This window comes from Canis lupus, chromosome 16, assembly GCF_011100685.1.
Source record: "Canis lupus familiaris isolate Mischka breed German Shepherd chromosome 16, alternate assembly UU_Cfam_GSD_1.0, whole genome shotgun sequence".
NCBI lineage: Eukaryota > Metazoa > Chordata > Mammalia > Carnivora > Canidae > Canis > Canis lupus.
In genome coordinates, this window is record NC_049237.1 from 26,984,010 (window position 1) to 26,999,905 (window position 15,896).

The following is a 15,896-nucleotide window of genomic DNA, read 5'->3' on the forward strand; positions in this document are numbered from 1 at the left end:
TCAAGTTGTACTACAAAGCTGTGATCATCAAGGCAGTGTGGTCCTGGCACAAAAACAGACACATAGATCAATGGAAACAGAATAGAGAACCCAGAAATGTGCCTTCAACTTTATGGTCAACTAATATTCAACAAAGGAGGAAAGACTATCCACTGGAAAAAAGACAGTCTCTTCAATAAACGGTGCTGGGAAAATTGGACATCCACATGCAGAAGAATGAAACTGGACCATTCTCTTACACCATACACAAAGATAAACTCAAAATGGATGAAAGATCTAAATGTGAGATAATAATCCATCAAAATCCTAGAGGAGAACACAGGCAACACCCTTTTTGAACTTGGCCACAGCAACTTCTTGCAAAAATACATGTGTGAAGGCAAGGGAAACAGAAACAAAAATGAATTATTGGGACTTAATCAAGATAAGAAGCTTCTGCACAGCAAAAGAAACAACACACTAAAAGACAACCTACAGAATGTGAGAAGATATTTGCAAATGACATATCAGATAAAGGGCTAGTATCCAAGATCTATAGAGAACTTATTAAATTCAACAGCAAAGAAACAAACAATCCAATCATTAAATAGGCAGAAGACATGAACAGAAATCTCACCAAAGAAGACATAGACATGGCCAACAAGCACATGAGAAAATGCCTCGCATCACTTGCCATTAGGGAAATACAATATAAAGCACAATGACATACCACCTCACACCAGTGAGAATGGGGAAAATTACCAAGACAAGAAACAACAAACGTTGGAGAGGATGTGGAGAAAGGGGAACCCTCTTGCACTGTTGGTGCGAATGTGAACTGGTACAGCCACTCTGGAAAACTGTGTGGAGGTTCCTCAAAGAGTTAAAAATAGAGCCACCCTATGATCCAGTAATTGCACACTGCTGGGGATTTACCCCAAAGATACAGATGCAGTGAAATGGCAGGACACCTGCACCCTGATGTTTATAGCAGCAATGTCACAATAGCCAAACTGTGGAAGGAGCCTTGGTGTCCATCAAAAAATGAATGGATAAGCAAGATGTGTCTATATATACAATGGAGTATTACTCAGCCATTAGAAATAACAAATATCCACCATTTGCTTCAACATGGATATAACTGAAGGGTATTGTGCTGAGTTAAGTAAGACAATCGGAGAAGGACTAACATTATATGGTCTCATTCTTTTGGGAATATAAAAAATAGTGAAAGGGAATAAAGGGGAAAGGAGAAAAAATGAGTGGGATATATCAGTGCGGGTGACAGAACATGAGAGACTCCTAACTCTGGGAAATGAACAAGGGGTAGTGGAAAGGGAGGTAGGCAGGGGGATGGAGTGACTGGGTGGTTCGGCACTGAGGGGAGCACTTGACGGGATGAGCACTGGGTGTTATGTTATATGTTGGCAAATCAAACTCCAATAAAAAAATATTCCAAAAAAAATAACCATGTTAGAACAATTCAATTTTCTTATGCAGAAAACAGCTAGCTACTCTATTCATACCTTTTAACCAATACAAACCTGAATTCAAATTGGATATAGGTCTATATGCAAAATCTAAAACTATAAAGCTTTTAGAAGAAACATAGAAGAATAATTTTATGAATTTTGGTTAGGCAAATATTTCTAGATACAAAATCAGTCATAATCTATAAAAGAAAGTCATACATTGGATTTCATAAAAATTTAAAGTTTTTCTTTTTTGAAAGAATAAAAAGATAAGCCTGAAACTACTCTTAGTCTACATATTTGCAATCCATATATTTAATAAGGCATTTCCTATGTAAAAAACATTCAAAATACAATAGTAAGATAACAATCCATTTTTAAAATGACTACAAGACCTGAACAACTCAGTAATAAAAAGATAGGCCAATTTAAAAATGAGGCCTTTCAGCTGGAATTACCATCTTCTAGCAATTTGTCAAAATGACCAGCACAAAGGGAAAGAGGATTGGCACAAGCTCTACATTCTTTAGGCCTTTTAGAAAACATGGGTCATTCCTTTAGCCACGTACATGTGAGCCTACAATTAAGATATAATAAACATCAAGGGAATGGGCACTGTTCAAAAAGGAATGTCCTACAAATGTTATCATGGCAAAACTGCAAGAGTCTATAATGTCACACATCCAGCTAAAATTAAGGGCAAGATCCATGCCAAGAGAATTAATGTACATAATGAGTATAGCAAGCATTCTGAAAGCCAAGATAGTTTCCTGAAACACATGAAGGAAAATGATCAGAAAAAGAAGGAAGCCCAAAAGAAAGGGTTCAGTTGAAGCACCAATTTGTTCCACCCAGAGAAGCATATTTTGTGAGATCCAAATGAAAGGAGCCTGAGTTGCTGGAACCCATTCCCTATAAATCATGACATAATAGGTACAAAAATAAATAAGTAAAAGACCTCTGAACTGTAAGTTAGTTAATTATTTAATTTTAAAGTAGGCAAAAGATTTGAACACACAGTTCTCAGAAAAAGAGGTACAGATGACAAATAACCCCATAAAACAACTGACAATATCATTAGTCATTAGAGAAATGCAAATTAAAACCACGAGATGCCACTACATACTATCAGAATTGCTAAAATTGAAAAAATAAATATATTACCATACCAAGCATTGGCAAGAATGTGGAGGAACTAGAATTCTCACATATTAGTGGCTGGAATATAAAATGGTACACCTGATTCAAAAAATAGTTCAGCTCTTTCTTTAGAAGTCAAACATACCTACCATATTACCTTACCATTTCATTCTTTTTTTTTAATTTTTAATTTATTTATGATAGTCACACAGAGAGAGAGAGAGGCAGAGACACAGGCAGAGGGAGAAGCAGGCTCCATGCACCTGGAGCCCAACGTGGGATTCGATCCCAGGCCCCCAGGATTGCACCCTGGGGCCAAAGGCAGGCGCCAAACCACTGCGCCACCCAGGGATCCCCTTACCATTTCATTCTAAGGCATTAGCCCAAGATAAAGAAAGCACATATTCATAGAGACTTGCATACAAATGTTCATGGTAGCTTTAGTTATACCAGTTAAAATTTGAAAACAACCCATACATCTATCAACAGATGAATGGATGAACAAGTTATGCTATATTTGTACAAGTGAATGCCTATCAGCAATAAAAAAAATACAGCTATGATATACATAAGAGCATGGATGGATTGCATAATAATTATGGTGAATGAAATAAATCAGACAAAAATAAAGAGTACATACTGTATGATTCTATTTATAAAAATCCTAGAAAATGCAAACTGAACTGTAATGACAGAAAGCATATCAGCAATACTGTGGGGATAAAGGAGATGGCAGAGAAAGAAGTAGTGATTACCAAGGAACATAAGTAAGATTTTAGGCATGACAGATATCTTCATAATCTTGATTGTGGTGATGGCTTCAGGAGTTTCATGAGTGTTGCTTTTCAAATTATCAAAACATACCAGATTATGCACTTAAAGCATATACAACTTACTGTATGTCAATTGTACCTCAATAAAACTATTATTTTTAAAAAGAACAAGCTATCACAAAACAACATGGTGAATCTCAAATGCATTATGCTAAGGGAAAGAAGGCAGACTCCAAAGGCTACACACTGTATGACTCCATTTATACAAAATACTGAAAATATAGGCAAAACTACAGCAAAGAAGACAGATCTTCAGTGCCAGGAGCTGGAGGTGGGTTTGGAGAGAATTTGGGGGGTAATATAATTGTTATACTTTATTGTCATCATAGTATGTGGATATATTTGTTAAACTCATAGAATTACACACACTAAAATTTTTAATTTTACTATATGTAAACTATAACTCAGTTTTTATTTATTTTCATTTTTATTTTTTTCATGCATCCTCCATTTTATTCTGAGAGGCTCCAGCTCAAACCAAAGTTACAAAGTTAACCACTACTCTGAGTTCCGGACACAGCAAATCCCTCCTTGGTCTTCAAAAAATAGAGGTCTGTAATTCCTTTTTGAACATGCCTTCAAAGTGGAGATCTTTGGCCATGAGCTCCTCTTCGACATCATCTAGTGCCCACTGGTGATCCGTCAGCTCCAAAGCTTCCCACTCTGTCTTGAAAGCTTTGTTGGTGTCCGCAGGCATGGCCATGGCTGCTCCAGTCATCTGTTCCTGCATCATCTGTGACTGGTCAGCGGCATTATCTTGGCCCAGAATCAGAGAGTAAATGCTCCGAAGCCCAAAGACACTGAGGAAGTACCAGGATGCAGAGCTCACGCGGGATGCATCTAATGTGAGTAGTTCAATTCCCTGCTGTAGCATAGGCTTAAAACAGAGAGTCAGTGGAAATGGTACCTTGGTTGTGACAAAGCCAGAGAATGTCATGTTGATCCAGCCACCAATAAGAATCATAGGGAGAACATTTGTCACATTGCTTTTCATCATGTCTGTGAGCATAGTGGGATCAGTCATAGGAGAAGGAGGCACTACCTTCCTTTTAGTTTTTTTGAAAAATCCATCCTCTGGGTTGTTGAAGTAATATTTTCGTGTCAAGAAAGACTGTTTGGGAATGTATTTTCCATTTTCCCTGAGGACTCTGCTTCGAATTAGGACTTGACTGTTGGAGACTTGTTCCTGAGTGAGCTTCTTGTCACTCTGCAGCAGGATCGACTCGTAGTGCCCACAAAGAAGGTGATGATAACGATGGGTAGGACCACCCAAAGGCGGATGTTGGAGTCAAGCAGTAGCTCCGGCCCCTCCATCTTCACAGTCAGCTCCCACCCGGTGTAGCCGGGTTTCTCCTCCCACAGGGCGTGAAGGCCCCTCTTCTATTTCACTTATGGGCCTTCCCACACCTCCCGGCCCTGCTGGCCCGGGACCAACTCCAGCTTCTGCCCTAGCGCACTGCCCCCAGCCGGGCCGCCCACTTCCCTAACTCAGTTTTTAAAAGACTAATTCTATGTCAAAAGGAAAGAAGAAAAAGGAGGAAGAGGAGAAGGAAAACAACCATCACTGCTATCACCACCAAGAAGGCCAGAATTGAAGACCCTAAAATACAGGAATTGCAGAAAGATAGAATGGGTGTCAGTCTCTGAAGAGATAATGTTGAGAATTTTCTAGAATTGAAGAAAACTTTATAATTAAAAATTATCCTGAGTTCAAAACTGGATAAATAAACTGAACAACTAATAATTTAGAAACATAAGACTTTGGACAAAAATACTTGGAAAGCTAACTTAAATAAATACAGCTTAAGCATAAAGGTAAAAATGAATTAATTAAACTGCAAACAGACATCTCATCATCAACAGTAAGTGCTAGAATTCAAGGGCACATCACAAAAGGGCTTAGAGATATAATTGTTCACCTAAAATGCTATACTCATACAAAAGTAAAAATGAAATAAAGCCATTTTCAGGCATATAAGTCAAACAGATTATTACACATAGACCACCGCTGGAATAACTACTAAGACATATGCTTCCCAAGAATAAAACTGACCTAGAATGAAAAAAGCAAGATTCCAGAAGAATGGTGATGATTGTGATATCACAAGCCATGTGATTAAATTTCATAAAACTACATGTACATACACACACATTCTCAAAAATGAGCACTAAATGATTTCATGTAAATGCTGAATATGAATACAGTCTATAGTTTAATTAACAATATTATACCACTACCAATTCCCTAGCTGTGAAAAGGCACTATGTTAATGTAAGATGTTATCATTGGTAAAACTCAAACGAAGGGTATAAGGAAACTGTGCTATTTTTGCAACTTTTTATATTTCTTAAATTATTTAAGAACAAATAGTTTAAAAGAGAGAAATAGTAAACAAAGACCTGAGAAATATAATAGGTAATCCTACCAAGTGCTGACTAAACATAATAATAACAAAACAACACTAACTTATGTGGGGTAAAGTGAAGAGCCAAACTACAAACAAATGGAAGAAGAGAGGCTAGTGTTATGAGATATATAATTATTAAATTTAGACATTGTATAACATTAACTTTATAGTTATAAATACTAAAATTTAAAGAAAATCATTTTTAAAAAATATAAAAATGTGCAAAGTAATAGAAAAAAGCAGAAAAAAACAATAAAGAGAATAGATTTAGGGACAAAAAAGAAAATATGGGAGTGATCGGGTGACGGACACTGGGGGTTATTCTGTATATTGGTAAATTGAACACCAATAAAAAAAATTTTAAAAAAAAGAAAATATGTAAGCAAAAAAATGTAAGTAAGAAAAAATAAAATGGCAATTTTCAGTCTAAATATATGCCACTGAGTTAGGGACAGATGAGGTTAGGCAGGAAAAGATAAGGGAAAGGCCCAGAGTCAGTCTCTCATAAATCTCTGAGATCCCATAAATCCCAAGAATACCGAGAGGCCCCAGAGTCAGGCTCCTACCAATCCCAAGGGAACAGAGATAAAGTACCAAAAACAGAGAAAAAATAAATAAAAGTAAACCTGGTACTCTAAGTCCAAAATGTTAAAAAGTATCTATTTCCCTGTGATGGTTACCAAGTAATCACAGAAACTCACCAGACCCAAAACCAGCTGTATGCCAACCACTCAAGAAAGCACAAAAAAATCTAAACACCGTGGGCTTACTGGTTAGGTTCTCAATAAAAGGCCTGCCAAAAAGCCTTCATTGGCAACCCTGTCAGGACCCCTCTCACTTCTGAGAGCTTCCCCTGTATCTTTGTTTAATAAGCTTCTATCACTTTACTCACTCTACATTGCCCACGAGATTCATTCTTCAACTCAGTGAGATAAGAACCTAGCTCTCCTTGTCACCATATGTTAAACATACATGCATAGCAAACTCCATTATTGTGTCCCATATAAAGACTGTTTATAAGATACCAACTAAAAACAAAGAAAGATTGAGAATAAAGGATGAAAAAAGATATACTAGGCAAGTCTAAATTTCAAAGAGCAAGTTAGTATAGCAATATAAATCAGTGAGAATAGAATTTAAGGTAAAATTATTAATGACAAAAAGATAATATGCAATTGGGAGAGGCAAGATGGCAAGAAGCATGTCATAAGAATAATGGTCCTCATTTCAATGGTACCCCAAATTTATCTAGATAGTTTTCAAACCATCCTGAACACCTATGAATTCAACCTGAGATGTAGAGAGAGAGCAAGTGGGATGCTACAGAGAGAAAAGTGATCACTTCCTACAAGGTAGGAGTCTGAAGAGAAACTGAGGGGATATATCAGAAGATAAATGGCAAGGGGAGGGAGCCTCAGTAAGCCACTGCAGGAGAGCAGTGCAGCGCACAATCAGGAACTTTGGAAATCTGCTCCTGAGAGAGTCTTCCCTGCCTGAAAACTGCACAGTGGGGAAATAGGGCAGACTTGCAGGAGGGGCAGTGCAGTCTCAATATTCCCAGAGACAAAGTAAGAATGGGGGCGCCAGGGAGAAAGCTCACTGGCAAACCATGGTCCAATTGTGGGACTTAAGCCTCCTAGGTCCTAGGCAAATGGCTAGAAGGCAGCAACCCTCCAAGGGCATCTGGGAGAGGCAGGCCAGTTTTTTTTTTTTTAAGATTTTATTCATTTATTCATGAGAGTCACAGAGAGAGAGAGAGGCAGAGACACAGGCAGAGGGAGAAGCAGGCTCCTGCAGGGAGCCTGACGTGGGACTGGATCCTGGGTCTCCAGGATCATGCCTTGGGCTGAAGGCAGCACTAAATTGCCGAGCCACCCGGGCTGAGGCAGACCAAGTTTTGAAGTCCAGCAGCTGAGCTCTCTCTGCCCTGAGAGTCCAGCAGCACACAGGAGTGGGCTATCCTCTGTCCCCTGGAGAGGCGGCACCTGGGAGGGCACAAGACAGTGAAAGCTCTCCCGCCAGTAGGCAGCATTCAATTTGTACGAATCAGTACCCCCGTGCCTGCCCTCAGAAGGATCTAGGTCAGTGTGCACTGAGAGATTGCGGTTCAGTACACGTGGGAGCTCTTGGCTCTGGGGCTGGAGATCTGGACACCATCATGTCTTACTTTTGTCTTTTCTCCTTTCACCTGGGAGAGGTGCGGCCTCTAGGGAAGAAAGGCATCACAGGACAAACAGCTCACACTGAGCCTGGCCACCTGGCAAGGGGTGAGGCATCTCTATCCTCTCCACCTCCGACAGACACTTGAGAATCAGACCACAATATTTTACCCACTCTTTGTTTTTACATTTTTTTCCTTTTTGATTTTCATACTTCTACAATTACACATCTGAGATATATTCTTCATTTTTGGATTCCTTTCAAGGTATTCCATTTAATTTTGGTAGATATGCAAGTTATGGGTTTGGGGGTTTTGTTTTTTATTTTTCCTGTTCTGTTTTGTTTTATAAAGGTGAAAGTTAGTACCTTCTAACAAATGGACCAAAATACACTCAGAACCAAGTAGAATACTCTGTTGGTTGACTCTAAGATTATGTTTTCTTCCTTTTCATTCTACCCTATTTCCTTGATTTCATTCTGTAGTTTCTGTTCTTTCTCTATGTAAGTTTTGCTGGTTTACACAATTTTGGAATTACACACCTTATAACCTCCAGAACAAAATACACTCAGAAACCAAGAGGAATAACTCTTGGAATCTTGAGATTTTATTCATTTATTCATGAGAGATACAGAGAGAGAGAGAGGCAGAGACACAGGCAGAGGGAGAAGCAGGCTCCATACAGGGAGACCAATGCGGGACTTGATCCTGGGGCTCCAGGATCACGCCCTGGGCTGAAGGCAGGTGCTAAACCACTGAGCCACCCAGGGATCCCCTAAAGAAAGAAGTCAAACTCACCCTCTTTGCAGATGACATGATACTGTATGTAGAAAACCCAAAATACTCCACCTCAAGATTGCTAGAACTCATATAGCTATCCAGCAATATGGCAGGATACGAAACCAATGCACAGAAATAAGTGGTATTACTGTACACTAACAATGAGACTAGAGAAAGAAATTAAGGAATCAATCCAATTAAAATTGTACCCAAAAGGGTAAGAGACCTAGTAATAAACATAACCAAAGAGGTAAAGGATATATACCCTAAAAACTGCAGAACACTTCTGAAAGAAATTGAGGAAGACACAAAGAGATGCAAAAACATTCCATGTTCATGGATTGGAAGAATTAATATTGTGAAAATGTCTATGCTACCCAGGGCAATTTACACATTCAGTGCAATCCCTACTAAAATACCATGGACTTTCTTCACAGAGTCGGAACAAATAATCTTAAGATTTTATGGAACCAGGAAAGACCCTGAATAGCCAAAAGAGTATTGAAAAAGAAAACCAACGCTGGGGGCATCACGATGCCTGACTTCAAGCTGTATTATAAAACTGTGATCATCAAGACAGTATGGTACTGGCACAAAAAGAGACACATAGATCAAAGAAACAAAATAGAAAACACAGAAATGGACCCTCAACTCAATGGTCAATTCATCTTTGACAAAGCAGGAAAGAATATCCAATGGAGGGCAGCCCTGGTGGCTCAGTGGTTTAGTGCCACCTTCGGCCCAGGGACTGATCCTGAAGTCCCGGGATTGAGTCCCACATCGGGCTCCCTGCATGGACCCTGCTTCTCCCTCTGCCTGTGTTTCTGCCTCTCTCTCTCTCTTTGTATCTCTCATGAATAAATAAAATATTAAAAAAAAAGAATATCCAATGGAAAAAAGACTGTCTTCAGTAAATGGTGTTGAGAAAATTGGACATGTATCTCATGAGAGATACAGAGAGAGAGAGAGGCAGAGACACAGGCAGAGGGAGAAGCAGGCGCCATGCAGGGAGCCCAATGTGGGACTCGATCCTGGGTCTCCAGGATCACACCCTGGGCTAAAACGACCGAGCCACCTGGGCTGCCCATTGATATTTCTGATTTTTTGAACTGAATGTCAACTACATATTAAAAACTGAAGAGTATACATGAAATGATATGTAAAAGGGAAAATTTTAGCTTTAAAAGCATATGCTGGAAATAAGATGGAAAATTAATTCTAAAAAAAAAAAGAGCATTAGACTCAAGAAAGCTAGAATTAAAACAGAGCAGAAGTAAAGAGAGCAGAAAGGAGAAAGAGCAAAACTCAAGGATAATAAACACTAAGGAAATACAGAGATCTCAACAAATCTCAAAGTTATATTTTTCAAATTACCAATAAAATATAAAAACCTCTGAGAAGACTGCTCATGAGAAAGGGAAAAAAAAACACAGAAACAAAATTATAATTAGAAGAGGAAATGTACCTATAAAGAAAGTATAAATATTTAAAATTATATATAATTCCAAAATAAAATAAATAAAATACAATTCCAGATTTGGCACACTGATACAGCCATACATAGCAGGAATATGTAATACACATCAACTTTCAGTGTAGAGGTTGTTCTCTGCAGACAAAGAGATAATCCTAGAAGGGGATTGCAGCTGTAAATGCAATGGATTATTTCATAAAAGAACCAAGAAAAATATTAACATTGTTTTTTTCCAGGTGGGCAAATGAGAATTTCTTACTGTGTTCTCTTTGTGTTTGAATTATTTTTAAAAAATTAATAATGCTCAGGTGCCTGGGTGGTTCAGTCCATTAAGCATCTGACTCTCAATTTGCCTTGGGTCATGATTTCAGGGTCATAAGATTGAGTCCCCTATCAGACTCTAGGCTCAGAGTGGAATCTCCTTCAGACTCTCTCTTTGCGCAAGCCCCTTACCCCTGCTTGTATGCATGCTCACTGTCTCTAAAAAAATTTAAAACATATGCTAAAATCTAAATTATAAATTTGCCTTCTGAATACTTTACCCATAGATAATTTTCAAAGTTATTTCTTACATGAAGCATCAACAAACATTGAAATATTTTATCTGTGATAAGGCCTAGGAATTTGCTTTTCTAATAAATATTTCTGTGCTTCTCCTGTAGGCAACACAGAACACACTTTGAGAACCATTAAAGTATTTGAAAGCAATAGAAAAAAGATACATTTGAGTTCTTCCTCTATCAATTTCCAAGGCAATGACTTTGGCAAATTATTTAAACTATCTATACTCCAAAATTTTTGCGTCTTTAAAATGGGGATATTCAAAACTATCCCACAAAATTAAATGAGATATTTACATAGTACTCAAAATTTCTGTAAAATGTGTAGTTGCTGCTCATGATACTGCCTTATATATGATTAGAGTCAAATGGTACTAAAGTTTAATTTTGGAACACAAATTCGATTACTCGCTACTTAGGGATTCCTCTTCCTTGTTGAACCACTTTTTCGAACTATTCCATGAAACAGCTATTATGGTTACTATGATGAGAACAGGTAAAGCAATGTAGAAACCTAGAAGCCACCGGTTCTTTTCAGCCTTTCTAAAAGCACTTTCCATGGTTAAACCTAAAAATAAAAATACATTTAAATCAGAATTAAAAAAATAAGCCACTACTTTTATTTTTAAGCTGCAGCAAACCAATTACAACGTTCTTAATTTTTGTTGTTATTCAAGGAACATGGAAAAATAATAATAGAATCATAATACTTAGAATTATCTCTACAACCTCCCATTCTAAAAAATTATAAAATAAGTTCCAGAAAGTTCCAATGTATTCTACATTATACAGAAGCTATAGCAAAATCTCACTATAGCACTATAAGTTGGACCCAAAAACTTCAATGATACATAATGTGGGATTATATAATTGCAAGGTTATCCCACAAATTTACAGGATATCCTAAAGGAGAAGGTCAATGATATCAGTCAATACAAATTATAAGAGATACTCTCAGTTTTAATCATGATATTGATAATTAATATTAAAAGAATAATATTAAGAAGACATATTTGCTTTTCATTTCTTGAACAGAAGACTATTTAATTGCAAATATTGACTTCTAGGTGGCAAAAATCTAACTGCTTTTGTGAAGATAAGCAATTTGGGAATTTATTAACTGAATATATAAAGATATTAGATACTTGCCCTGTTTCCCAGACAAACTAGAAGCTTCTCTGCCACGCCTTTGACAATATGGAGGCTGGTAGCCATCAAAACAATGGCACGTTCCTTGGGAAGTGCATACCTAGGATCATTTTTAAAAACTTAAATAATCATTTTAAACTATTTTTTCATAAAAAGTAAAATTATCAGATAGATCATCAAGCCTACCTGTGTATTTTCATTTAGTATAATTTTATTTATTTACAGAGATAATCCTACAAATCAAATGTTTGGTTTCTAATGCACACACAAGCACACACACACAGTTTATTAAAAAGCTATAGAGGCTTGTAGAATTTACATTAAGAAATTTAACACTTTCAAATATTCACCTGAAAACTTGGTTTGCGATTTCAGAAACATACCCTTAAATATTAATGAAAATGAGACACATTCAGTGATATCCTGGAGCCAGCTAGTACCATCTCCAGAGCTGATCGTGCACATCTCTTCCTATCTCCAAGTTCAGTGACATTATGTGGTAGCCTGAAGTATTTGCACTTACAAATAAGCATTTTACCCTTCCCCACTTCCCTTCACCAAGATTGGGTTGTGTTTTGTTTGCCTTTTATTTTTTTGATTTTTTAAAAAAGATTTTATTTATTTATTTGACAGACACGGAGAGATAGAGACAGAAAGAGAGAGAGAAAACAAGCTGGGGGCAAGAAGTGGGGTAGAGGGAGAAGCAGACTCCTTGCTGAGCCAGGAGTCCAATTCCCGGGGCTGGATCCCAGGACCCAGAGATCATAACTCGAGCTGAAGGCAGACGCTTAACTGATTGAACCATGCAGGTGCCCCTATTAGATTTTTAATCTAGGGTTTTTTGTATATATAAAATTCATTCATTAGTAGTGTTTTATAGCAGTTGGTAAAAATTAACTAAATGTTAATATTAGCTATACCAAGTTTTCTAATTATTCTTTCTTGTATTGTTTATTCAAATCTTTGATATTGTTTTCAGGAAAGTTTTGTGGTTTTCTTCATGTGATGTAAATATTTCTTCTTAAAATTATTTCTCCATATTCCATAGTTAGTTTTTAGTGTTATTAGGGATCTTTTCCCATTACATTTAGAATATAGGAAATTTAATAATGTTTGCACATTCATTTCTGTTCATGCACTTACTAAACTAGAAGACTTGAAACATTCAGTAGAAGCCCCAGAAAAGTCTTTACTAGTAGCAGTGAATTTACCCTAGAGAAAAAGATATTTCTAAATCTTCCTTATCAAAGTTTAAAAACAAGTCTTGATCAAACTGTTTTGCAAGTAACTTAACTGCCCCCCAACCACAATGTACAGCAATCTTAAAGGAAAACAACAAAACCTTACATTCTACAATATAATATCTAGCATAAAATAAATAACCATTCAGTAGTCACTGGATACTTGGGCAGTTTCCATAATTTGGCTATTTAATTATACGTAATGTGGCTATAAATACTGGGGCGCATATATCCTTTGAGTTAGTGTTTTTGTAGTCTTTGGGTAAATACTCAGTATCATTGCTGAATTCAGTAAAGTCACAGATACAAAATCAAAATATAGAAATCTGTTGCATTTCTATACACCAATAATGAAGCAACAGAAATAGAAATCAAGGACTCAATCCCATTTACAACTGTATTAAAAACAATAAGATATCTAGGAATAAACCTAATCAAAGAGGCATAAGACCTGTACTCTGAAAGCTATGAAAAACTGATGAAAGAAATTGAAGATGACAAATGAACTGGAAAATATATTCTATGCTCATGGATTGAAAGAACAAATATTGCTAAAATGTCTATCCTAGCCAAAGCAATCTACACATTAAATGCAATCCCTATCAAAATACCAACAGCATTTTGGGACACCTGGGTGCACCAGTTGGTTAAGTGTCTGTTGATTTTGCTTCAAGTCATGATCTCAGGGTTGTAGGATTGAGCCCTGCTTCAATTGCCATGCTTGAGATTCTCTCTTCTCCTCTTTTTTTCCTCCCTCCCTGCTCAAATGCATGCTTTCTCTCTCTCTCTCTCTCTCAAATAAATAAATAAATAAATAAATCTTTAAAAAAAGTACCAATAGCATTTTTCACAAAGCTAGAAGAAACAATCCTAAAATTTGTATGGAATCACAGAAGACTTCAAATGGCCTAAGCAACCTTGAAAAAGAAAAGCAAAGCCACAGGCTTAACAATTCTGGACTTCTAGTTATATTACAAAGCTGCAGTGATCAATACTAGTACCATATAGTATAGTATAGTATAGTATAGTATAGTATAGTATAGTATAGTACAGTATAGTATAGTATAGAAAAATAGATACACAGATCAATGTGACAGAATAGAAAACTCAGAAGTGAAAGCACAACTCTATGGCCGATTAATCTTTGACAAAGCAGGGAAGAATATCCAATGGGGAAAAAGGCAGTCTCTTCAACAAATGATGTTGGAAAACTAAAAAGTAATATGTAAAAGAATGAAACAGGACCACTTTCTTACATCATAAACAAAAATAAACTCAAAATGAATTGAAGACCTAAATGTGAGACAGGAAACCATCAAAATCCTAGAGAATATAGGCAGTAACCTCCTTGACACCAGCGGTAGCAACTTCCTTCTACATTAATGTCTCCTGAAGCAAGGGAAACAAAAGCAAAAATAAACTACTGGGACTTTATCAAAATAAAAATCTTCTGTACAGTGAAGGAAATAATCAACAAAACTAGAAGACAACCTATGGAATGGGGAAAGATATTTGCAAATGACATATCTGATAAAAAAGTTAGTATTCAAAATATAAAAAGAGCCTAGAAAACTCAACAGTCAAAAAAATAATCCAATTTAAAAATTGGCAGAAGACATGAATAGACCTTTTTCCAAAGAAGACATACAGATGGCCAACAGACACATGCAAAGATGCTCAACATCCCTTATCAGGGAAATACAAATCAAAACTACAATGGAGTATCACCTCACACCTGTCATAATGGCAAAAATCAACAGCACAAGCAATAACAGGTATTGGCAAGGATGTGGAGAAAAAGGATCCCTCTTGCCTTGTTGGTGAGAATGCAAAGTGTTGGCAGCCACTCTGGAAAACAGTATAGAGGTTCCTCAAAAAGTTAAAAATAGGACTACTTACAATCTAACAATTATACTATTAGGAATGGTTTTCTGATCAACACATGGTTATCTTAAAGAGATTACCCTCTTAAACTCTACAATCCACTTCTGGAAATCTGTCCCACAGAAATAACAATAATGCTTACAAATGTTTATATACAAATTTCTCATCAATGCAAAGTTCAATAATAATGAAAAATCAAACATCATATGATATTTAACATATGGGAATGGTTAAAATAAATAAATTTATGTAGTATTTTCTAAAATAATTTTTAGGCAATGTATAAAACATGGAAAAACTCTTAGCCCAGGGTGTGATCCTGGAGACCTGGGATTGAGTCCCACGTCGGGCTCCCTGCATGGAGCCTATTTCTACCTCTGCCTGTGTCCCTGCCTCTCTTTCTCTTTGTGTCTCTCATGAATAAATAAATAAAATCTTAAAAAAAATTCTTAGGAGTAAAAATGCTTTGGGTAGAAAAAGCATGGTATTACCCTCTATACATAGTACCATGTCTTCTTAGTTGAATCAATGATTAAATGAATGAGGCTGTCCTCTCATACATGAACATATTTGATGATTAAATACATTTACACACACATTTGAACACATATATACACATGGACAAAGAAATGAAGCTTGAAGGAGAAGAGTTATGTCTGTATTATAAAAAAAATGTTAATTTTTTGCTTTTTACTTTAGGTTTCTAAATTTTCCAAGTCTTTCAAGATAAATAAGAAGTACTTTCATCATGAAGAAAGAAAATAAGCAATACCTGGAAATTTGAAGGAGTGAAAACTTGCATTGTCATTACTTCAGCA

At 36.6% G+C, this 15,896-nt stretch overlaps 2 protein-coding genes across 8 annotated transcripts in view; both read right to left on the reverse strand.

Moving 5' to 3' along the window:
• Nucleotides 1–15,896, reverse strand: part of ADAM32 (ADAM metallopeptidase domain 32) — a 182,675-nt gene that overhangs the window by 15,839 nt on the left and 150,940 nt on the right. For 4 of the 7 annotated variants that reach the window (XM_038560018.1, XM_038560016.1, XM_038560021.1 and 1 more), the window contains 2 exons: nt 11,954–12,053; nt 11,213–11,372 (listed from right to left, as the gene is read on the reverse strand). The exons of 1 other annotated variant lie outside the window; for it this stretch is intronic. In XM_038560018.1, the coding sequence (XP_038415946.1) occupies nt 11,213–11,372; nt 11,954–12,053 (260 nt within the window). The remainder of the gene's footprint in view (nt 1–11,212; nt 11,373–11,953; nt 12,054–15,896) is intronic. 2 more of the 7 variants (XM_038560019.1, XM_038560017.1) reach the window with 1 other exon arrangement.
• On the reverse strand, nt 3,876–4,753 carry LOC607754 (ER membrane protein complex subunit 3-like). Its single transcript, XM_038560022.1, is given in 2 exon segments — nt 3,876–4,657; nt 4,660–4,753. Coding segments are annotated over 2 exon segments (774 nt in total). The 5' UTR covers nt 4,739–4,753; the 3' UTR covers nt 3,876–3,962.